Here is a 25,887-nt window from a genome sequence, read left to right as displayed (position 1 = left end):
TTTGTCTTTGAAGAAGAAAGGTCCACTTTTCGAAAGCTCTCGAATATCATGAGTTTCCCAAAGCTACTTTTCATCATTCATTATTACCCAGGTTCGAAACCTTAACCTGTCAATTCTTTAAAGCTCCAGAAAATATTAACCCTACGTCACCATTTCTATCTGAGATCCACACCGGAAACACACCAGGCATTGGGAAATGTAAACCTGGTGTTTGCTACTCAAATTGTCTTTATTTCGCCTGATGTACTCCCATTACATGATTAGTTTCATTACTTTGTGGAGTAATTCGTGCCAGTCATCGAAGAATTATAGAATTGAAAGTAATTTTAAAAAGAATCAGTAACGAAACTCAAACAGATACCTCGAGTTCTTCGTAGACATGAACAGGATCTGGAAGGCAATGGCCGTTGATACCCATGTAGAAGTAAATACAAGCTCCCACATCGTAAATCTGAGTTACTCGACAGGAAATAAATGGTTCATGTACTAATCCGTGCGCTTCCGCTTCTTTTAGAACTCTGGCTTTAACATTTTTACAGAGTTCAAGAACTCTAAAAATAATAATAATAAGTGAGTTACTGTGCATATAACACGGAGTTTTGTTGATGTCTATTAACACTGTTTGGTAGGTTTGATCCGTCAATAACAGCTTACCAAATATGCTCACCCTTTCAGCCGTGGGGGGCATTATAATGTTCGGTCAATCCTACTATTCGTTGTCAAAAGAGAAGCCCAAAAATTGGCGATGAGAGGTGATGACTAACTGCCTTCCCTCTAGTCTTACACTACTAAATTATGGACGGCTAGCGCAGATAGCCCTCGTGTAGCTTTGTGCAAAATTCAAAAACAAACAATACAAACAATAATAGTTCCGGTAAGCACAAAGGAATTAACAATAATATAATGTACGACGTTAATTCAAATTTATTAGTGCGGTGAGAGAGTTAGTTTTGGTTCGTACTTCGAAAGCTATAATATTGTTGATGCAGGAAACTTATAACACAATAAAACATTTTTCAACTCTTATTTTTCCATTACTTGCTATAAAATCTGTATGAATTTTTACATACATAAGGACAAGTCATACTTATTTATATGCTAAACAACAACGAATTAGGACATTTGAGCTGTAAACTGTCGAAAAATAAACCTTGACATAAGGAAAGGAAAGTTGAGCTGTGTGTTCAGAATATAGATTCACGTTAATTAGTAAACTACTATTGTATTGTATTGCAATCTCACGTTGATTGTCTCACAGTTCACGTTACTTCATAAGCCAATCTCGTATTGTACTGTAATTTCTCGCTGTTTATCCTATACTTCATATTACTTGACAAACCAATGGCGTATTGTACTCTAATTTCACGCTTGCTTATTTCAAAGTAATAGAAAAATCCTACACTAATAACGGAAGACAGAACCACAAAAATGATAAAAAACGTGCGTTTATTGAACGTTCCCGAATGATTATATTTTATTATAAAAAGAACTTCTAAAGAAAGTACAGACAAAGTAAACACAAACTCAACAGCTTTCAATGTTTCATTTGTTGTAAGTGTTTTGTTTTTGTACAAACTATATATACTTAGGGAAATTGATATAAAACTGAAAAAAGATATATGAAACAATAAAAACATATTACACTAAAGCGTTTAAATATAACAAACATCAGAAGAAAGAAAAAGTAAAGAAAAATAATTACAGTTTGGTTCTGATTCTAAATACTTGGTTTATACTTAATATGTATGTAATTCATATAATCGTAACAAAGCACTGAGTATGGGGACGAATAGTGCAGTAAACTAAACTAAACAATTTTTATTTGCACTGTTTCTGAAAAACATATTTTAAGAATTCGTATCATGAGGGCCCGCATGACCAAGTGGGTAAGACATTCGACTAGTAATTTAAGGGACAGAGGTTCGGATCCCCGTCACACCAAACATGCTCACCCCTTCAGCCGTGGGGACGATATAATATTAAAACCAATCCCACTACTCGTCGCTAAAAGAATAGCGCAGATAGCCCTCGTATATCTATGCGCAACTCAAACAATTGTTTAGAAAGTGCATCATCTAATACTATTTTTTTAAAATATTCCTATACGGTTGTCTATGACTAATTTTTAATTAGTTGCTGATATTTTTCTAATTACTAAATACTAAATAGTTTTCTCCTACGTTTCGGCATCTACAGACCTAAGGGACATGTTTTATGGACACCCGCAATAATTAATGTTGGACTGGGGTATACCATTTATATAATGGTTTGTGGAGATTTTCACGAGTACTAAGTTGTTTACTAAAGACTCGGATACATAGAACATCGAATAATTTGAAGCTGAGATTGAATTTTATTCCATGATTATTTCTCGAACTCATCCAGAAAATCTATTCAATCGACGATAGAAGATTTTTATGAATGGGGTGGAAGAAGGTATGGTAGAAGAAACTTCTGTGCTAAAAACTTCTCATACATTTCTCACTTCGGTAACTTTACCCTTCTTACAGACAAGAGTTATTCTGGTTACTAACACATAAAACGTCTTATGAAAGAGACTACTGATGAAATAAAACTTCATGTAATAAAACAAAAAATAATTATACGTATTCATAATATGCATAGTTAATTAGTCGCGATTTATTTTTCCACCCTTCAAATATATACAACTTTCACAAAGGCCTACATTGCAATGAATGTTAACAATGTTGAATTTGTATCTTTTTTGTTTATAATTACTTCATAATTTTGCTTCAGACGGAATTAGAATTTCCTCTAATACACAAAAATAGTTTTGGTTATCTATTTATTGAAGTTTATTTATAAACTTGTGAAAATGTTAAAAGAATAACAGAAAATACGTTATTATTCTTTAATCTTATATTTTTCATATTAGTCCCTGAAACCTCGTTCTTATAAAAAAACAATCATAATACTGATTTAAGTGTTACTTTATTTTATAATACTGATTTAAGTGTTACTTTATTTTATAATACTAACTTAAGTGTTACTTTAATTTATAATACTGATTTATATGTTATTTATTTGTTAAACTACGCCTGCTTATTCCTCTGTTACAGAATAAAGATAAACTAAAAACTTGCCTATCCCATGGCACTGATGTTTCAAAAGATTCAGCAAGCACTCCAAAGTCAAATATTATGTCCTATGGAAGAAATTGAGTAATTTAAAATAGGTGTTAGAGTAAAACACATTTTCGAAGAATTACAGAATATTAAAAGCGGCAAACAACTCATTAAAATAATTTCGGTGACATAAAAAATAAACGCAAAAGAATAAAACTGAAATTCAAAATCAAAGACATGACCAATTTAAGACAATGAGTAATCTACATGTTTTGTAGGTTTAATTTAATATTAGTATAAAGAACTAAAATTCGATATACGTTGGTCATAAACCTAAGACATATACGTGCAGAAAGATGCCATAATTGAATAAAACTATTACTCTACATATGCATATAGTGTTTAGTACCAATCGTGAAGCAAATATCCAACTTCAGTATCTTCAGGAAAATAAGTAAAAATTTACTCAAAGTAAATTGTGTGGAACTAAGGCATATTAGATTCATTAAACACTGTTATTATTTATTACTCAATAGAAGATTGATATTAGGCCCGACTACTGTTAAGTAATATTGAACAAACGGGAGATGAATATAAAAAATCATTTAAAGCTCTTGGTTTATTTTTTTTCGGGCTCAATTAATATTTTTATTATTTCTTCACATACATTATAAATAATTTTGTGTTATTTTGATAATACAGTAGTCGACTTAGACCAAGTGTAAACAAAGGGTAAATAATAGACACATTTTATACAGATAAATTAGACAATTAATTAGTCGGTATATTCTTCAACTGGGAAGACAGCAAAATGAAAGAAAAGCGTTAAACCTGCTTTATTTAAGGCAAAACACTTAACTTCACTTTCTAAAAAAACTAATGAATTGCACTGTATTAAAATATAAGCATCTAGTTTACTTAATAAAGTCTTTACAGGACTCCAAAACTGGAATGAGGACAACCTGTGTTATGTCTGGTTCTAAAACCAAATCTGTCTTGTAACCAACAATAACCAGTCCTGCAACATATCTCTTATCTTCTTTGATGTTGAAACAAATCAAAGGAACTCATGTACTTAAACACACTTACATCGAAGACTCACACAGATAGAGTAATGTAAGCTGTCAAGACAATAATTACATGATTTAAGACCAACATTAAAACATGTATTACACAGAAAAAAAGGAGAAAAATAAGAGCGGGAATTTTTTTCATGATTTAATTTAAACCGTAAATAATAATTCCAGTACTTGTGTTTTTGCATCGTATAATTTGGAAACATCTCATGCTGTGAAATTGTAATAACAAAATGTCGACTTGAAGACAAATGGCGTTTGTGAAGGTTTGAAGCCTAATTACTATTTCTATGCTTGTAAAGTTTTTCTTTAAAACCTAATATACTTATCTTTGAGAGGGTTTAAAGACTAGGATATTTAGGTTTGTAATGGCTTAAAATCTAATTAAGATAGCTAGGTTTGTGATGATTTAGAGCCTAAGTAGGATATATAGGTTTATGAATGTTTGAAACCTAGTCAAAATATTTAGGTTTATCAGAATTTGAAGCCTAATCAAAGTAACCACATTCCGAGAATTTATATTTCCTTTATGGTACAAGACTATCACTTTGATGTGTTATATTTTAATGAACAAATTTAAGTTAATTTACAGATAAGTGCACCTTATATCTAATACATCGAATTTTGCGTTTGATATATTTCTGTACATACAATTCTCACATATAGGTAAAATGTCTACCAGTTACAACCTAACAACGATAATGATCTTTAGGTTATCAGATCTCATCATGTATCGATAAGTAGTTCTAACTAAAAGTTATATCTGTAAACTTACTTACCCGAATGTATGCAATTACGTAAGTTAAAAGATACCCACGTTGACCGTTATCTTCACCCGCATACACACCTCTGTAAAAATAAACACACAAATACTTAAACCACACAATTTACTATTTACTAAATAAGGTAAAAAAAAGAAAGCCAAGTAAAAAGATAAAGAAAACGTTACCTACAAGGAAATGGCTTACCATTTACTTAGATAAATCCTATAATCAAGCCATACAAGGCCAAAATTAACGACCCTAAAAAAAACCACTTAAAGGGTTTCAGTTTATTTTGAATTTTGCGCAAAGTTACACGAAGGAAGGCAGCTAGTCTTAGGCCAATCTTTTACCAACGAATAGTAGGATTAACCGTCACATTATAACACTTCCACGGCTAAAAGAGCAAGCATGTTTGGTACGTTGGGTAATCGAATCTGCGACCCTCAGATTACGAGTCGAGCGCTATAACAATCGGGTCATGCCAGGCCGAGAATAAATGTAGCCTAGCGGTTTTTCATAAATATAAAATTGTAATTAAACCTATCGAAAAAATGACAGCTCTTAAGTTAATAACATATATTTTGAAATAACCTATTTTATTAAAGTTTTAATAGTTTATAAATCATCCTAATTTCTTCTATTATGTAATTATATCAACTATGACAAAGTAAACTGTTTATTATAACTGAAGCTAACTGTAATTGTATACCATAATGTTTCTAGAAATTTGACTTGAGGCATTCGTAAATGTGTTGGAAAAAATATCAATTGAACTTTTACAAACTATTCTTACAGTAAGTAACCATGATCAAACTATTTTTATAGCATTCATTAATGTGAATTTTAAGTTCACTTACCCAAACCTGTTCCCTAAGGCTAGTAGCTTGTTTTCTAACAGTTGGACGTCCTTGAAGTTGCAAACATAAAAAAGAATTCAATCAAAACTATGCAAAAAACACCTAATTTTTGTTACTAATTCAAATATGTTATACTTAACATAATTATTTTCCAAAAAAAACTATTTTTGATTACGTATATAACATTTTTCATATTCAAGTCCTCATTTAATTTATAAATATGCGGCTTGAAAACATTTCCTTATCTTGATTTTAAAACCTAACGAAAAAAACATGCACTGAACATAAGCCTTAACTATCAAGACATAAATAAGGAGCACCCAATTTAGTTTAAGGCGTTGCTCCTTCCTATATAACACTTGTGTGGTTCCCTAAGGTTAAGTAGATCCTTATCTTTTTGTTGAAGGTTGTTACGCATGCTGATCACGTACACTTTACCATCTCTAGTGAAGGATTATATAAAAATCAACCTTAACATTAAAGCTCAAGCGTCACAGCCTGAAGCTTAGACTCGTGCCAGTAAATGACAAATGGAAGCTATGCTTCCACCCCCAAAAAAAAAAAAAAAAAAAAAAAACATAGTGTATTGGTTACCACGTATCTCCGCCTTTATTAGCTAGGAACATTTAATGTTTCCCCTTAGGGTCTGAGGCGAAGCCACCGAAGATTACGGGTTTTGTATTATCGATACACTGAATTGCCTTTCGTTTTTTTAGGACCTTTGATACATATCTATTACTTTATTTTATAATATTATATATTATTATTATTAATATTAATATAATATAACTGATATTATAAAGCTGCACAGAAGCTATTCTAAACCCTTATGTTACAGGATAACAGATGTTAATACCAATTAAACTGTTAATCTAGAGATTTTATTCAAAATTATTTCCTGGCCGTAGAATTCGAAAAAAACAACCAACTTTTGTACACGTCAAATAGTAAGTTTATTATTCTTTGCATTAACCAAACTAAAGTAAGATACGTATGTATATCTAACGTCCAGTTAGCTTCAAAATTATAACCCATGTCTTACGTTCCTGCTATCACTTCAATTGTGACGTGAGAAATAAAGTAGCATACCTTGACTTCTCTTTTAATTACTATCAGTTTATAACAATAAAATTAATTTATGTTCGATATTATATTGCTTAACTGATATATGCATAACTAGTATTATTACTCATGCATTTAGAAACATAACAATTCCATATATCACACATAAACATGGCAAAATAATAAATACACGTACAGATTTGGTATGTGTTTGTAACATACTATTAACTTGTGACGAAAGCAGGCTATCAACTTAGAATAAAATCAATAATAAACTTTGAAGTAATCTAGACAGTTAAATATAGCTTTTCTTACATACTTATCAAGACATACTGGAGAATCACTCTGTATGTTCAGAGGAACGAGCGAGACTTCGCTGGCTTAGAAAATGTCGTGAATTTCTATATATACGTATAAGACTTAACTATTAGTCAAATCTGTTATAAGTGTTCCAAGTGTTGGAATGCTGCTAGTCTGTGTTGATAATAAAATCTAACACTCTTAAGTTACATTAAAAATATAAACTTCCTGTCTGTTTCAGATTTACAGAGAAAAACATTTAAAAATTTATCCTTACACATGTAAATAAAGTAGTAAATAAAGGAGGATCGACGCGAAACAAAATTGCACTAGTAGTTATTAACTTAAAGTAAGGGTTTAATAATTGTGCCACATACATTAATATAGTTTATGAATACTTGTTTCTAGCTTTAATGGTGATTTTTCTTCATAGCCACTAGGTTAGAAGCAGAGAGAAAATTTAAAGGGGAGAGCGTAGTAATCGAAGACGCCGCCAAAACATATGTTGACAGATTTCCCAGCTACCTGAGATTTGAATTTATTTTGGCTCGGATTACTATTTTAAACTAACATTAAAGTCATATGCTATATTAAAACGTATGTATTATTGTAGTTTCTTTTATTTTATCTCAATTTAAAGTCGGGACGTTTAATTATACCAGTAAAGTATGTTCAGGCTTGAATCGTAGTAAAAAGTAAAACTAATTTATTTTATAAAATAGTTTTACTTAATAAGCACCATATGTATTCAAAACATCTGGCCATTCTGTGTGGTAAATATTAACATTTTTAGACAAAGACAATATTATTGCACTTGTTCCTAATCAAAATGTTGAAAACAGAGCTGTCAATTTATATCAAAGGACAGACCTTGTAAACGTATAATGTTAAGATGGATAAGTTAAATAATAAATAATTTAGAACTAGTTGGCTTCCGTTGCTACTTCGACCGAAAAAGCAGTAACATGAATATGAAAAGGAAGCCCAAATTTTCCCTATTTTTTCTCTTATTTAATTCATCTGCTTTTATATTACACATTTATATGGCTGATCCCGCTAATGTAACATGACAGATGTTGGCTATGTTTTGATCAGATTAAAACTACAGCTTAACTTGTAGGGTTAAATCAAAAGCTTCATACTTCTCTCTTCCCTTCAAGTAACAAGGTGAGGCCGACTACTCGGGTGAGTTCGAAACCTTTGATTCGAATGACGTAAAACATTTTCACGCTATCGACCAATGAACTTAAAATGGATTCGGATTCGGGCTTTAAAACTTGACCTAAAAACAAAATACAATAAAAATCACTATTTCCCACACGTGTGAGTTTTTTGTACAAGTATACAAGTAAGTTGTTTTTTACTCGTGTTTATAGCTTTAATGGTGATTTTTCTTCATAGCCACTAGGTTAGAAGCAGAGAGAAAATTTAAAGGGGAGAGCGTAGTAATCTAAGACGCCACCAAAACATATGTTGACAGATTCCCCAGCTACCTGAGATTTGAATTTATTTTAGCTCGTACTAATAATAATCTTAAATTAATAATTCAGGCTACATAACTGTACTCATCTTATCAGACAACTTAGTGTAGAAAGTGCAACCTGTAATTTTATTTCTCTCCTTGTATTAATTTATTTCTGAGCTATAGTAGGCAGACGTAACGCTTTACTTCCCATTCCACACGTGAGAAATTAATCCTTAACTAAAATTGTATTAATAATTTAGGTTCTTGAGACCCTTTTTTATGGTAACCCCAAACTTTCTTTTAATGGTTTTCAATAAGCTAATTTGATGAATACGAAATTCAACTATAATTTCTTTTTTATTATTCAATATTCTACAACCGTTTATTTTACTTTGATGAATGCTGTAATGACACAAAACTAAAAAATGATGCTTTGTACTGAAGTAAATTTATCAGTGGGGTTCGGGCTGACCATCTGACAGAAATGTGGATTTCGGAACTGGGTTTGAATCCGTGCAATACCACAAAACATTCCCGTACTTTAAGTTGTGGGTGAAAGTTAGTTCCATAGTGTGAATATAGGGTGGTAGAGTGCTATCATCATCTTCTCTCTGGTCAGTAGTTCAAAAATTCGAATGGAGGATAAATAGTCTTAGTAGTTTCGCCATCAATTGTGTCTTACAATGATTATTAAAATACTTGAAATAATAACGAAACTGAAACATATTTTTACAGTAAAGTTTTAAGCATATCTAACCAACTAATACTAACAAAATTTGTTAGTGTACACAAGCCAAAAATACACTGCACAAAACTTAAGGGATAATTAGAATTTGTAAACGTTCGTAGCTGATGTATGCAATGCAATAAGCTATGCGGGACTTCAGCTTTAAACGTCCCTGATTCGGTTGGAAAGTCATAGGTTAGGATCTGATAACACTCTCTACACTATTAACAGTAGGCCTGTTAAAAAAGTGGCAGTGTGAACCATTGGTTAAGAAGCGCCATGATTGGTTATCATGTCTATATCAGGGTATATTGCAGCATACGATTGTATCATTGTCCATTTTGTTTTAATCTCGAAAATCATTTGTTAATTTATGTCAATAAACGTCTGTAGATTTTTGTCCCACTTTCACAAAAAATATTTTCATACGTAACGAACAACAAATAATTGAGCATAAAAGTAAAGAACTTAATCATTTCTAAAACTTCTCAGTAAAGTTTACTCCAGTTTTTCATGTTCTTAGTTAAAAGACAAGGTTAAAACAATGAAATTATGCATGAAACATGAAACAATATTACAATCTTTTAATCATAAATTTCTATATAAAATGTAATGGCAGTACGTGAATATGATATGCTAAATTATGTACTTTATGAGAGTACTTTGTGCGTATTAGTTTTATAAATTCATTGAGAGGTACTTTGTAAATTTCAAAATTATCAATCGTGTTCATTCACATGCATCTTAAAACTTTGAAAATTATACTACGAATATTAACTATTTTAAAACTCTGACAAATGTAAACAGGCCATGAAAGGAATTAAAACACCGCTCATTTTCGTTGTAAGAGAACTATATGATTAAGCGAACGTTGAAAATTTGTTTTGTTTTTAAATCAGTTAATATTTTATATTCATTCTATTGTGTTAAAATAAAAAACTAAAAAGCATTTTCCATGTGCTGACTAAACAGCTTTTTTACCTTGACCTTTGTTGTTCTTTATTTTATGTTACCATATTCGCGCAGTTTATTTACAAGAAAACATAAACTTATTAAACGCCACTCTTTATTTTTAAAGTTTATTTCATTTATTTAAAAATATTTGTCATTTTTTATAATTAATTTTCTCACTGAAATAGAAACAAACAAAAAAGACTTACCAAACATTGTTTGATCATTATCCATTAAACGAATAGAAGCTGGTTTAAGTCCCTGAAAATAATAATTTTAAGAGAATGAACTAAAAACAAATACTGTAAAAAACACATTTTATGGTATACATACAGATATTTAAATAGAGCAAGCAAATTCATGGACCAAAGTCAAGACAATAATATAAATAGCGAGATTAAGAAAATTAAAGAAAGAGAATTAAAGACAGAGAACTTATTTCTGTTTATTGGTCAATTTTGGTACAGATCTATACAATGAACTGTCTGCACCGAATACAACAATAAACCCTCAAGCCTACCTTTGAATCACCGGAAGATCAAAACAGAGCGCGAACAAGAGACAATAGACTACAGAAGCGTAGAACTTAGAACAGAGAAACATAGTCAGAACTGAAGACCGATGACTAATAAAAGAACTACAAGTAAGTGAAAAAAAACAACATAATAAAGATAATAATATACAAAATTGACATAACCTGATAGTTGGGACGCTCAACGTCTAATCTGTAAGTTGCAAGTTCTGATTCTATTATCGAAAACTCTCTATCATTCAGCCGTGAGGCTTTACAATGTAACAGTCAATCCCACTTTTCGTTGGTAAATCGTAGCAAAAAAAGTTAAGGACGATGGAGTTAACTATCTTCCTTGCCTTTAGTCTATATCTTCTAAAGTAAAGACGGCTATCACGAATAGTTCTTGGATAACTTAATGAGAGAGATTCAACAAAACTAATACATAACAAACCATAAAAACGTTAAATTATGTACAAGTGATTTTTAAACGCTGCTGTTATGATTTTTGTTTTGTCTAAAGGGTAGATTGTAACTCTATTTTTATATATTGAAATAGTTTTCTTTAATTTTATTTTTAAAACGTTATTTTACAGAACTGTGCTTCTTTGGATTCTGCTTGCACTATAGTGAAATAATAATTTTGTCATTATTTATATATAGAACTACCGATAAAGATGTCGGTATCCCTGTGATTTTATTTAACAATAACGTGTAATATTATATCACTGAAATAGTTGCTTGGTAACAGTATTATAAATTTTGATGCGGTGTTTTATTAAGCCTATTTCATATAAAGTTTGATTACTTAAGCATTATACACCGTTAAACTTGAAGTGTAGTTTAATTCAAGTTCGAAAAATAGTTTATAGTAGAAGTAATGGTTATACAACATATTGGCTAAAGGTTTTAACTCTGTAGATTATTTTAAAACATCAGTTAACATAAATTTATTATATTTTATCCGAAAGAGAGCTGAAAACTGCCTGGATGGGTCATCTGTTCTAACCACTCACACCACAGTACAGTAGTGTATTGCCTGTTTAGTAGACACTAAAAACTACGTCACATGAGAGTGCGTGTGTATGTGTGTTTTTTTATAGCAAAGCCACATCGGGCTATCTGCTACATTCACTGAAAGAACTCGAACCCCTGATTTTAGCATTGTAAATCCCTAAGCTTACCGCTGTCCGGGAGACGTCACATAAAAGACGATTAATGTTGTATTTTGTACTGTCGTAACGTCAGTACACCGTAAACGTGTGCATGCTATAAATCACGAGAAGAAATATGCACTCTGTAGGCTGCAACACAGAATGACGTTAAACTACAAAAGCAAGAAATAATAGTATCTATTACCCTTAATTTTGTTTTTATTTAATCTTAAAACAAAACACTTTCGAGTACCCTGTGCAAGTACATCTGGTATTATCTGTGTATTTATATTAAGTAATTTTACTGAAATGCCTTATGAAAGTTACCACTGCATACTTGTTTAGCAACCTCTCTCATAAACGCCACCCCGGTTTCAAAATCTGGGAATACGAATGAGCCATATTTTTTACACTCAGGTAGAGGGTGTACTTTAAGTGTTACTTCTGTAATCACTCCATACGTACCTGTAGAGTCCAAAGAAAACATTTGTGAATAAAATAATTAAAATAGCAATATATATATATATATATTAGAATACAGAGTTAGCCACTGACTCGTAACCTTTGACATTCATATTCAAACTAAAGCCAGTTTAACATGCCTTTATTTTACTTTTTTGATTATTGTAACGTTTAACTTTATTACCTTGTAATACGAATCAACTTAAGCGCTGGCCACAGGCTGAAACTCACAAAAAAGTACAACTTTTGTTGTACTTTTGAGAGACAAAAAAGTACAACTTTTGTGAATCTACTGCATTTTACGAGTGCACAAGCTTCCATTTCGATTAAAAATAACAGTAAAAATATATTATTATGGTTGCAATGAAGAACGTCGATATAGTAAATTGATAAAGATTCTTACTCTACGATTTTAAAAAAGTTTCAGATATGTTTAATTAATAACATTTTTAAACTCTTTATATCGTTGGTATAAAAGTAGATAAAATTATTTTACATACAATTATTTTTCCGTTCCTAAGTTAAAATCATTTAGGCTTGAGCATTGGGAAGTTGGAAACAGTATGTTCGAAAGTTGAGTTGTTGTTTTTAACAAACTTTATTCCGACAATACAGATTATAATTACCTTCAGACCCGAGAATGAAGTGATGGACGTCTGGACCACACGAGATTCTTGGAACCTATAAAAGTGTCAAATAATCGTAAAGAGATTATGAAATTTGTTACTTTAGTACATTCAAGTTACATAAATTAATACGAATTGATGGTTCTGATACAGTTTGTTTATTTATACTGACCTTATATTAACCCTCACTGGACACGTGATTCCCTTACATGGTAACGAATGTATTTAAATCCACAAGAACAAGAGTTGTTGTGGTGTAGGTCTTAAATATTTCTTTATTTCTTGATTCACAGGTTAAAATCATATATTCCTTATGTGGATTTTAACTTGTGAAAATAAAAGCCTGGCATTTATCTTAACAAGCAAGGTATAGCAGGCTGACAGTGCTTCTTAATACGTATCTTAAATATGTTTAAGAGTCGCACATAATTACTCTTCATAAAAATAAAATTTTCACTCTCAGGACAATTTATATATAAAAAAATAGATCACTCTATAGACCAAGTTAATTAAATGTGCTTTAATCATTTCCAATACAGTATTAACACAACGATCCGTAGCTGTTGAGTTCTTATCCGAGTAACATGATAATAATATTTCGAAAAGAACTTAAGATTTTTTTCTAAGCACCATCGTCCAGTAGACATATGTATAAAGTATTGTCTGTGAAATACGTAGTATGGAAATGATCAGCGTGTACAAATCATTTTAAAACTATTGATTACTAGGTACAGGAAGAGTGGGCGAGAAAAAGAATGTGAAGCGAAGTTTTGTGAAAATTGATAAAAATATCAAAATAAGTTGATGATTATATTGTAAGGCACCAATTTATATGTTTATCTCAGGTGCGAGCAGCTGTTGGTAAAAAACGAACCAACCTTACGTATCACTTACTGTAATTATCATACATAAATCACATGTAAATAACAGGATACTACTTTTCTTATCGGCAATCTTCTCGTCCTGGGTCCAAGTCACTAGTACAAGTTCTACTAGGATGTCAGACATTAACAATCAGTCAGTCATACGAAAATTACTGACTTTGAGCTTAAGTATGCACAATGTGTTTATTATTTTCAAATAAATGAGGCCCGGCATGGCCAGGTGGTTAAGGAGCTCGACTAGTAATTCGAGCATCGCGGGTTCAAATCCCTGCCAAACATGCTCGCCCTTTCAGCGTTCTAATGTGACGGTCAATCCCAGTATTCGTTGATAAAAGAGTAGTCCAAGAGTTGACGGTGGGTAGTGATGACTAGCTGCCTTCCCTCTCGTCTTACACTGCTAAATTACGGACGGCTAGCGCAGAGAGCCTTCGTGTAGCTTTGCGCGAAATTCAGAAACAAACAAACAAATATAAAGAGATGTGTAGAATGTTGCAAACATATGACAATTACTTGTCAGAGATGTAGTATACTAATCTTGGTATCTATGGTCAAACATTATAGCGGGGACTGAAATGTTAACTTCAAAAGCAGTTTTACTGTCTTCTCCATTGATATAAAGTATTCTATCATTTATTGATTTTGTGTGTATTTTTTTGTTTTTTTTTGCTTGTGAGCAATCTCCTTCCCATACCTGCAAATGATGATAAAGGTATGAGACGTTGTAAGCCAGAACACCTACATCTTTTGAAGTTTCCAGTTTCTTTCTTTAACGCGTGAGGCCGGCGAAGTTAAGTTTAACTGGATAGACGGAGTACCTCCAATGTAATTTTAGTTTTGCTTTCGCCAGCTCTTCTAAAAAGCCAGGGCGCATATTTAAAAACCTTACGATTTGTGTCCCGATGTTGAATGTTTGAACTGTGGCTGCAATGTTTTCTCTTTTTCTCTTAAATTTATCCCTCTTTTTGAAGCATTCTGTTTTGTTTTTATTTTTAGCTTTTCTACATCTATACATTTGCATTTGAAATTAAAATTATATGCTCTAAAGTGATGTCACCAGGACTACTTCGATAAAAACAGCCTCACTTCTCGTAAGTGTATAGAGTGTTAAATTTAATTAAAATCTCAATTTGTAAGCGAATGTTCCTTAGTTTGGGTAGAATATTATTTTAATATTTTATCGGTTCTGTTTTTCTTCCGTGATCTGCTATAAGGAGGCGTTTATTTTTCTTTTATGTGACGTCAATAAATGTTTTTAAATTATATCATAATTTAATATTTCCTTACTTGAATATTAGATCATACTTAAAAATGGGAACAGGTCCGTTATTGACTAAACTATCAAGTGAATCTTCTCAATCCATAAATAAGAAACGTTACAATGAGGAAGCTCATTACCTGGCAGTTTTTTTCCACAACACCTTGGGATGTTACCATCCGCACGTGGACTAGCATATCTTCTATATTTCCATAAACATTTCTCTTCATCCCAGACGCTCTGGTGGCTACCCATCCTCCCAGTGAACTAAATTCTGCTGAATCTGGTTCATGACCCGTGCAGAACCCGTATTCAGCAAGCTGAAAAGTAAATCCAATCCAATAGAGTTATGATGCTTTTAAACATTAAAAGAAACAACCTTTATACGCTTAAAAAGTTTATTATATATGTATAAGCATTAAAAACGTTATGCCACTCAGTGGCGAAGTGTTATGTCTATAGATTCGCACTGCTATAAATCGGGTTTAGATGTCCGTAATGGGCAGAGAACAGATAGCCTATTGTATAGCTTTTTCCTTAGTTACAATAAAATAAACAAAATTAATAATAAATTCATGCCCAACCAATTGTGAATAAGATGTGACTAAAATAGATACATAAAGTTTCTATTGTTTATCATTAAATAACCAGTGTAAGTATTATAAAAACTTTCAAATTTAGTTTAAAAGAATCATCGTTTAGATTATTATACATAAATGCTCATTTGCTAAATTTTCTGACTGATTCATTTTTTTTTCTAAACTTACACGTAACATCTTCCTTCTTCACTTTTAGTTTTCTGGGAGGAATGGCTTGTGTTTTAGAACAAAGCTACATTGGCTGATGTACTGTGTCAACCACAAAGAATTGAACCTCGTTCTTAGCGTTCTACGTCTGTAGACTTTGTAATGGATTTATCATTATACCTTTATTTTAATACCTACTCTTGTTTTAGTAGAGATTTGTTTTCTTGCGTGTGACGTATATGACTGTGTATTGCGCAAGTCCCGTGTGTTCTAGAAATTTGTAGAAGAGTTGTGAGAGTAAGAATCAACAATATTGTTTTACAAAAACGCGCTAGAACGTTGTTGAAACTTCAAGAAACTTGTGATTCGTATAAAAGCAGTTAAGCAAGAGACAGAAGAAAATTATTATTGTGCACCTACAATCAGTGTGCTACAATTGTGATTAAAGCTTATTAATCGGGAAACTACGAGTACTTGACCACAAACGTTTATAGATTTTGAACATTACAAACCGTTCAACTTCAGTGAATTTACTTTGGATGTTATTATTTCCATGTGTTCATTAAATATCTTCGCCGAGAAAAGTCAGCTCGTAAGCGGTATGAGGCCAATCAAGAGTCAAGCTAGCTAGCTTAAGCGAAGAGTGGCAATATTAACTTAGAATTAATTTGCTCATCGTGGACTTGGATCATCGATAAAATATTTAATTTTAGACTGGATATAAGACTCAGTATTGTCTGTAAGTTTGTAAAACACTTGTATATAAACCATCATTTGTAATAACTATTAGTTATAACCGTGATGATAAACTATTTTGTTTTTGTTTTTTATATTAAAATATATTTGTGTTAAAAAAGAAAATTGTGTGTATCAATCTTGTTGGCAAGTACCATAAATTTGATACGTATTAATATGTATTTAATTTTTAAATTAAAATTTCCAGGTACTTGAAATCTTAATACATAATATACGTATCATAATAAATCAGGGGCTGCCCGAGATAAACTGTAATATGAAACAACTTACCCTGTCCCACCGGCGGGCTAGGAGAATGACACTGAATAAATAAGACTGATCTTTTCACAACTATATGTTGCATATTTGTTTACTAAGCATTTAATGTACACAGATAGTTAGGTTTCCTAAAGCCTCCGGCACCTAAGCCTCGCACTTGTAAATGATTAGTTATTACTACCGAACTTGACAAAGAATATTTGTAATGTGTCTGCTGGTAGTCGTAATTGTGAATAGAGGTTTATATTCTCTATTTATCGTTATTTGGGTATTTGAATACCCGGAAGGATTATGTTCAGTTGACCTCTTCCTCCTAGTAGTAGTAGAAGGAAGTTTCACTGTGTCGGTATTTGGCTATTGATGTTAAATACCCAGGAGGGTCAGGTACATTTGACCTCTTCCTCCCTCCCGAACGATTATAGCGTCTGTCTTTAGGTTTTTTTTTTTTATAGCTTTGGGCCAGAGTAAAAGTATAACAACATACTCAGGCCCATTTCAGGGCTCAGTCCATGCATGGACGAACAAGAAGTTTCTTTTTTTCCTTTTATTATTTCTCTTGTGTTTTTTCTTCATTTTTTATTTTTTGTATTTTCATATATATATTTTATTTTGTATTTTTCTCCTTTTTCTTCATAGAGAGAATGCTACTACTACTTGTAGTAACACACACACACACACAAAATAATAATAATTCAATTAATAATAATTCAATTAAAGAAAAAAAAAGAAAAAATAATAATAATAAAGAAACCAGGACTAAGTGTCTAGTGCATAGTGGCCAGCTTGTGATACATTTCTTAAATATATGTTAAAGGGGGAGAGGTATTTAAGACTATTTACATCATGTACGTGATATCTGTCGAGATCACACATTAAGTCATTTTTATGCCAATTCTTATTGAAATATTTTAGAGAATTATGCAAGAGTCTTTCAGATATTGTGTCTATGTTTGCATACTTGTGCATGAATAGTAGAAGGAAATGAAATCCACTGTACTGGTTTTGAACGTGGGCGCGAAAATTGCTGTATAAACATAATTATGCACTTGTCAATGCTCCAGAGTGAAAAATTATTTCACTGCATTGTTAGCGGTTGACGTTTTAATTTTGACTTCATAAATATTTAAAATATGAAGCTCATTTTTTTTTCGCCCTCTGGGAAGAGTTTGTCTCAGATCAATGAATCAGTCAATAATCATAAAAAAAATATATTCAACTAGAGTGCTTTTAAAAATCTCAGGATCTTAAACATTGAGCTAGAGACTAACAGATATCAAGAATGTTTTCAATGAATTCATTTTATTTTATTTTTATCCAGTCAAAAATGTAAATTCGTAAAAATGCAAAACCCAACCTGAATGTGTGTAAATTGCATAACATTCCAGTGTCTGATATACTTTATTTTGTGATAAAAAAACTCGATATTAAATATTGTACTGTTTGATACACCAACGAAATAGTTTTATTTTACTCGTCTTTAGAAGTATATTTTAGCGTTCCAGAGGATCAGGCAGAAATGGTTTTGATACCACTTTCGAAGAGATATACCAAACTACACGCGTCTCTATAAAAACTGCGGGTGTTAGTTTGGTCTTTAGCGAGTTAAAAGTCACAAAAATATCAAATGATGTTTTTATTTATTAACCGCTAACACTCAAAACTGGAATAATTACGAAATAAAAATAATACGAAGTTTGTTCTGTTGACGAGAGTAATTTAAATTATATCAAGCTTTTGTAAAAGTTTTTAGCCTAAAATTGCTAATTTAACAAATTCATTTCGAGCGACCTGTTAAACAAATATTTAAAGAAACTACCCCGTTATGTAAAACTGAAAATTTTGTAGTTGTTATATCTGGTGATATCAGGATAACGTGGTGAAATATTGTAAGCATAGGCATTATTCTGCATATCCGACAATAAAAAAGTTTTAAGTTAAAATAATAACTAGTGCTTACACGTAGATAAACTACGAAGTTGAGAAGAGCTACAAACGAATGTTAACAAACTTTTTATGATTAATAAACATAGAAACTTGTTTTATTTTTATTTTTTTGGGAAAACATAACCATATAAAGCACATTTTCACATTACTTACCTTTGTTTCTAAGTCTTTGCCCAAGATTCCAGATTCAATGTGAGCTGTGTGGTTCTTCTTATCTACCCATAAAATCTTGTTCTGAACCACAAATCATAAATTGTCAAAAATGAACTGAACAATGTTTTGCAGTAAACATATTTAAAATTAGTTTCTACTCGCTACAGTATTTATAATTATTATTATTGTTTGTAATAAAGCTAACAAATGATTATGTTTTTATAGATACATTTTCACTTTGTAACTACAACCCAACTGAACGATATGGTTTGTTAGGATTATCTATTCCACATAAATTACAATAAAGTGTGAAAACAACTAATAGGTCAACAGTTTAAGAACGAAGCTTTTACCTAAAAATAAATATAATAAGAGCCCTGCATGGACAGTTGGTTAATGCACTCGAGTCATAATCTGAGAGTCGCAGGTTCAAATCCCCGTCACACCAAACATGTTCGCTCTTTCAGCCGTGGGGGCATTATGCTGTGACTGTCTATTCCACTATTCGTTGGTAAAAGAGTAGACCAAGAGTTGGCGGTGGGTGGTGATGACTAGCTACCTACCCTCTAGTCTTATATTGCTAAAGTGGGGACGGCTAGCGCAGATAGCCCTCGTGCAACTTAGCGCGAAGTTCAAAAACAAACAAATAAAATATAATAATATTAGTATCAATAGCCACCTATAATATGATATCAAAATGTCAAAGTGCAGCGTCGCTATTGAAGAGTTTTTTATTGCTATATTGTACATTATAATTAATAATGACTGTGATAGGACTGAAACTAGCCAAGCGAGAAAAACAACATGTGCAGAAGTTAGTTACATCTATATAGGTTTCTATGTACTCCAATACTATTTTATTAAATAAAGGCAATGCTAATCATAAAAATATAGTATGCACTGAAGAAAATGCTGTAAATTAACTGGCGAAAGAGACATCGTTTTAAACATGATATTGATAATTGAGTTATCTGTCAAGATTTAGAAGAAATAATAATTATGAACGACACATTACTTTGAATCGTCATTTACGTATTGCTATTTTAAAATGTACATCTTTGCAACCATTCCGGAAATCCCCACAATATCTCTGTTTGTGAATCCCTACACAGAAATTTAATCATAACTACTTATTTTGTGCGATCCCTTACATTTACGGTAGTTTCTTATACAAATCTATGGATTCAATCATTAGACTTTTGAAAATATTTTGATTTTATAAGGGGGTTGAAATTTTAAAGTTAGTAAAATAAGAATTAAGGTTATTATTTTGAGATAGTAATATAATTTTTCAACTAAACCGGTTCACCCATTTTCTGAAAGCTCCTGATTTACATTTTTAGTTTTATTTGTTTGTATTCCATAAAAGATATAAACCTAAATGAAAACTTAAAGTTACGTTATCCTTTTCTGTGGAGATTCTCGCAAAAAAGCAACAAAAAAAAACAACATAAATATATTTATATAAGTACAGTTATGTCAGTTATGGAGTTACCATTTCTGTAGTATCCATGGAAACGATCATTCTTTTTTCGTCCACTGGGCACTCCAGTGCTCCTGCAACACTAGTACCACCTAGTGGTAGAAATGTATTCTGTAATACAATTGCACAGGAAACTAAAGATTTCACGACTTTGTAAAGGTTCTTTTATTTCACAAAATAGAAGTTTTGTCAATAGTACAAGACGATTTTGTCTCGTCTACTCTCTTAATTTCAGCAACAACAAAAATATGAAAATTACTCTTATTAGTCATCTGTAATAATTTATCTAAATTAAAATTTTATTCAATTTATGATTTAAGCAATGAGGCCTACCTCCAAATGGTATAATGACAACGTTGTGTTTGTTCGCTGCTTTAACAATTTCAACCACCTTATTATGAGAAACTATTAAAGAAAAACGGCTTTCTTAGTGAAATACACAATTATATATATAGTCTAGGCCAAGATGTTTACATATTTTAAAACAAATAAGATAAGTATAATTAACATGAAATACAAATACACTTAGTTATCAGACTCGGAAATGCATGTTATATTGACCATCTTAATGTGTAAATTTTATAAAGATACAGGTTATACAGATATCATTAACGATTTATTATAACAGCAAACAATTTTATCATACACGTGCAGAAATACAGCTAATGCAGTATTTCACCTATCACAACAAATTATGACCAAAACATACATAATGACAAAGTATAACATCAAATTATTATAAATAGCTTCCATAACCTTATGTCAGCTCATATTAAACACTCAATATTTGGTTTGTCCTTTTAGTACTCTAATACCTTCTAGTACATCCCGCAAAATGGTGTGGAATTGTTGCCGATGACGGTACTGATGTGATCCCCTGTGATTTAGTCCCAATCTGTCATTAGAAGGCACTGCAACTCAGCCACAGTAGCTGATTTAGAATCGTGTTTAGCTATTTCCCGGTTCAGCTCTGCCCAACAGTTCTCAATGAGATTACAGTCTGAAGACTTTCTTGGCCGTGGGAAGTTTACACTTAGTTGTATGTCCTCCTGGTTGAGATAATCCTGTGCACTGTGGGCAATAGCATTGTGATCCTAGAACACAAAGTTATTTTCAAACGTTGCCCTTGCATATGAAAAAAAAAAAATTCACCATGTTATGCCTGTTGGAGACGCCAATGACAATTCCCTGGAATATATGAATAGCAATTTAACACTATGATAACAGCTGCCCGAACGTAAACTGTACCAGCTCTTGTATGTTCCCTGTAGAAAATACTTTCTTCCCTCGTCTGTTAGTCAAGAAAATGAGTCCCTCGCTGAAACAATGGTAAGTCTTCGAATTTCCAATGCAAAAATCAGGGTGGCCACAGCCTGGTGTGGCTATGCTATAAGAAAATAACACCAAACACAAGAAAATGACGAACCATCAGCTTTAACAAATTAGAAACAGAACTCATCTGAAAAGATGACATGTCACCAGTTTTCGAACTTTAAGCTGGCATGTTTAACTTGTCCACGTAACAAGGTAATGGTGTTGCATTTTGGTTAATATCGGTTTTATGATAGCACTTCGTGCAAAATAACTTTATTTCGTCGATCTCCTATTCACTGTTCTTTTGAACATCCTGAAATGAATGTGTTCATGCCATTCCTTGCATCTTGTTAAAATACTGTCATCTTGTGCAGGAATGTTTCAGCATCCACCAGTACTCTTTCCTGGAACAACGTTCCACAGTGTACAGTGGATAGAGTACACTGGGAGTATCCTACTGTTCTCGTAATGTCCGTTTATTTTATACCATTTCTGGACAGTCGAACAAATTGACGTCCTATAACGCCCTGAATAAAGTATTTATCCGTTTCGAAAAAGATACCAAAAACGCGCCATTTTATATAAAGCAGGTCTGTGTGTGTGTTTTGACAACTGGAAAATGTTTCTTCATTCATACACTACCTACCACTCGAGCATTTACTCAATAACTACATGCATGTAGACAATAACATCAATATAGAATAGTATGCAAACATTTTGACCAAACCTCTTTTAACAATTCAAATAAGCAAGAAATATTCAAAAGTTTTAAATATAGCACGACATTTTCGGTCATTATTAGTCATTTTAACCTTATATAGAATATTAATATAAATCATAAGTTTGAAAATTTAATCGCTATATTTTTGTAGGTGTGCGAAATTCACTCTTTCTTTCTGCAAGCTTATTAATTGATACTGTGATATACTTAAGTTTAGTTACAAGCAATGATATTCAGAACTGTAAATATTATTGTTATTTACCCAAATAGCTAAATTGTTTCACTGGAAAAAGGAAATAAAAAATGTACGTGAAACTCAAATTTCACTTAAACAATTAACCACATATTTCATTCATAAAATACATATGAAATGTGATACTAATATATTTTACAGAGAAAGAAAAGGTTTAAGTAAATATAAATGCTTGTAAATAATTAGATTCTGATAAAAATAGCTAAAGAATAGTGTAGTTATGCATCCCTACCAAGTGAAACTGTAAGATCACTGCATATATCTTAGTTTACTGCATAGCTCAAAACGTGGTTTTATTTTTCAATTGGCTGTTTTATTAGTTGACTGAAACTTATTCATCTGTTGTCTGTGAAATAAAATTATGTAATAAACTTACTCGGCCAAACCACAAGGTCTGGAATTCTTTGAAAACTGCCTTGTCTTAGCATAAAAACTTCCCTCATTGTATGACCTAAAAAGAGCAAAACAGCAAAACAAAAGGGCAACTTCACACTTAATGTAAAACATGACATCTCAGTGATAGAACTGTATTGACACAAATAATCTCAGCCAATGAAATTTTATCCTCCGATAAAACAACGATAATCTTACAAACTTAGAACGCTAAAACCTGAGGTTCGATTCTCTATGGTGGACACAGCAGCCAGTACAATGTAGAATTTTTATGATGTGAAAAAGGTTAGAAACTATTTTTCTTGTCTGATATAAAAATTCTTCTCTCTATGCTCTTTAAAAACACAAGTATATAATTACAATACAAATATTAAAACTTTCAAACTCCGGACGTGTATCGTACACGTCACATCAACTAGTAATATTACAGCACAGCTTGACTTTTAACTTTAAATACATTGTTATTGATATACCATCTTACAACTATATAATCCTGAATATGATTAATTGATTATTTAGAATTAAGTGAAAAGCTATATAGTGTGGTATTTGTTATCTGTTCACCATGGGTATCGAAGATTAATTCCTGACAGTGTGAGTTCGCAGATATACCATTGTGCTACTGTGGAGCGCATAGTCCTGAAAAGGTCTGCTTTTTATTTCAACCTAAAACATTCACACTGTACCTCATTTGTTTAGTACTACGATTAATGCTTAGTTTATTTTAATATAACAACATAAAATGGTTGGATTATTAGATCTGTTATTTTTGTTATTAATATTAAGATTAAAAGACCTGGATTCAGTTTATTAAACATCCTCTATTTTCACTCACCGTGGGATCGAAAAAGCCTGTCCTGCGGGTCATCAGTATAAAAAACCTTAAGGTTCTTGATGTCTCTTAGGAAGTCCTTGTTTACTGTTGGAACTGGCAAATCTTCGATTTTTATTTCATGCTATAAACACGTTGTGATTTTAGTATGTTTGAATTGGATTTTATCCACCAACTTGTACAACGGTTAAAAAACTACCTCGCCTGTACACTAATACTGTACAATCCAACCTGTGTTGTTATCAACTCCTAACTCCAACCCAAAGAATCTATAGTTTTTTGCCACACCTTTTCTTAGATATTAGTTACTATATCTATATTTCACTATCACTTTCACAGAAACTCCCACATACCACGAAGAGTTTCTCTTTTTCGCTACTGCACATGTTTCTTATAACTGTAATATCGAACTGTTTTTCAACTTCTTAGAAAACTTTATGAAATCATCTTAAAGTACGTCTATTTTACTGAATTGTTTCAGTTTAATTACACAACCAGATCATACCTAACTTCATAAACTTGAACCTTCCCATTACTATAGCATCCAACTACAATCAGGTTTGTTCACAGTGAAAGCAAAATCTACACTATATTTCAAATAAACTTATAAAACCCACGCACGAATTCTGTCAAATAACTATAACCGAGCTTTGCAGGATTATTACCGTTTTCAAAACAATAAGTTTTTGTCTTCATTAGCAAAAATAAAATCTCAAAAAGTAAAAAACAAAACAGAAAACAAACCAAACACTGTCAGTTTTCCATTCAATATCAAAGTAGAGGCACTTTGACTTTCTAATGCAAACTCTCACAATCAATTGAAAGTTGAACTGTCTCATGACAACCATTTACTTCCTACTTCACCCATTTCTGTCCAATAAACCAAACAGTGAAGACTCTTTCAAATCGTCAACCTTTCTCCAATCTGTAGCTGAAATTAACCTTCTTAGTAAATGTCTCAATATTTCTCACATTCTAACAATATACAATTTCGAAAATCTTTACAATAATTTGCTCGTAGACTAAAGCTTTGTGAAATCTTTGTAATTAATCCAGCAGTACTAGCACCCACGTCTCACAATTCAACGAGAACCTTCCTGGTCATCCCATTTAATCAATAGATAACCACATTTAGAAAGCTTTGTTACAACCATTGAGAATAGAATAATTCGGACCACTAAATTCGATTGTAAAGTACATAATAATCTCTCCTACAATAAACATGTCTAACTTCACTAAAATATGGCAAAATTTTGTTCTTAAAACAACTAACATAAGTAGTACTATCATTCTTAACAGAATTGACTCCATCAACAAAGCTCACCGACAACGTAAGGATATCAACTGCAGTAAAAAGTAAATTGTACTCTATTCCCCAGTTAGTTAAAACTACTGAAGAAAAGCCTAAACACAAAGCTGTAAAGTTTCTTTTACCTAAACACCACTTTAGGTAAAATGCTACCAAAGATGCACACATAACAATACGAGTCACCTGCCCTCTACCTCTGATGTTGCTATGTCTACCAACAAATCAAAGATACATTTCTATGTCTACCGTTTTACTTTAAAGACATGATATATTTCATGAACTTGATTTGTGACATTAACAGTAAATGACTTCAAAAACTCTTCTCTGCATTACAGAAGTATTTTCTTTTTATACAAAGTTTCCACGTGATAACAGTTTGAAAGCTTTTGAACCTGTCCAGTTACAACGTGATAAAGTCAACGCATAGACTTAAGTAAACTTGTCCTTACTTTTAACGGTTTTGAATTTAATAATGGATTTTTCCTTATTCAAACAAAAGGCACGGTTATAGGTATCATTACACCAAAGTGAGTGTGCCATTAGTT

At 31.8% G+C, this 25,887-nt stretch overlaps 1 protein-coding gene across 1 annotated transcript in view; it reads right to left on the bottom strand.

The window, feature by feature from the left end:
* LOC143232061 (alkyldihydroxyacetonephosphate synthase, peroxisomal-like) overlaps nucleotides 1-25,887 on the bottom strand; it is a 42,648-nt gene that overhangs the window by 4,667 nt on the left and 12,094 nt on the right. The window contains exons 5-18 of the mRNA XM_076467092.1: nucleotides 24,037-24,157; nucleotides 23,185-23,259; nucleotides 20,854-20,925; nucleotides 20,533-20,612; nucleotides 19,038-19,118; nucleotides 15,321-15,500; nucleotides 13,042-13,096; nucleotides 12,291-12,418; nucleotides 10,498-10,549; nucleotides 8,288-8,427; nucleotides 5,784-5,833; nucleotides 4,942-5,011; nucleotides 3,105-3,166; nucleotides 362-551 (exon numbers count right to left, since the gene is read on the bottom strand). Coding sequence (XP_076323207.1) covers nucleotides 362-551; nucleotides 3,105-3,166; nucleotides 4,942-5,011; nucleotides 5,784-5,833; nucleotides 8,288-8,427; nucleotides 10,498-10,549; nucleotides 12,291-12,418; nucleotides 13,042-13,096; nucleotides 15,321-15,500; nucleotides 19,038-19,118; nucleotides 20,533-20,612; nucleotides 20,854-20,925; nucleotides 23,185-23,259; nucleotides 24,037-24,157 — 1,356 coding nt within the window. The remainder of the gene's footprint in view (nucleotides 1-361; nucleotides 552-3,104; nucleotides 3,167-4,941; nucleotides 5,012-5,783; nucleotides 5,834-8,287; nucleotides 8,428-10,497; nucleotides 10,550-12,290; nucleotides 12,419-13,041; nucleotides 13,097-15,320; nucleotides 15,501-19,037; nucleotides 19,119-20,532; nucleotides 20,613-20,853; nucleotides 20,926-23,184; nucleotides 23,260-24,036; nucleotides 24,158-25,887) is intronic.

This window comes from Tachypleus tridentatus, chromosome 11 (genome assembly GCF_004210375.1).
Source record: "Tachypleus tridentatus isolate NWPU-2018 chromosome 11, ASM421037v1, whole genome shotgun sequence".
In the NCBI taxonomy this organism is placed as follows: domain Eukaryota; kingdom Metazoa; phylum Arthropoda; class Merostomata; order Xiphosura; family Limulidae; genus Tachypleus; species Tachypleus tridentatus.
This window is presented reverse-complemented; position numbering and strand designations above follow the sequence as displayed.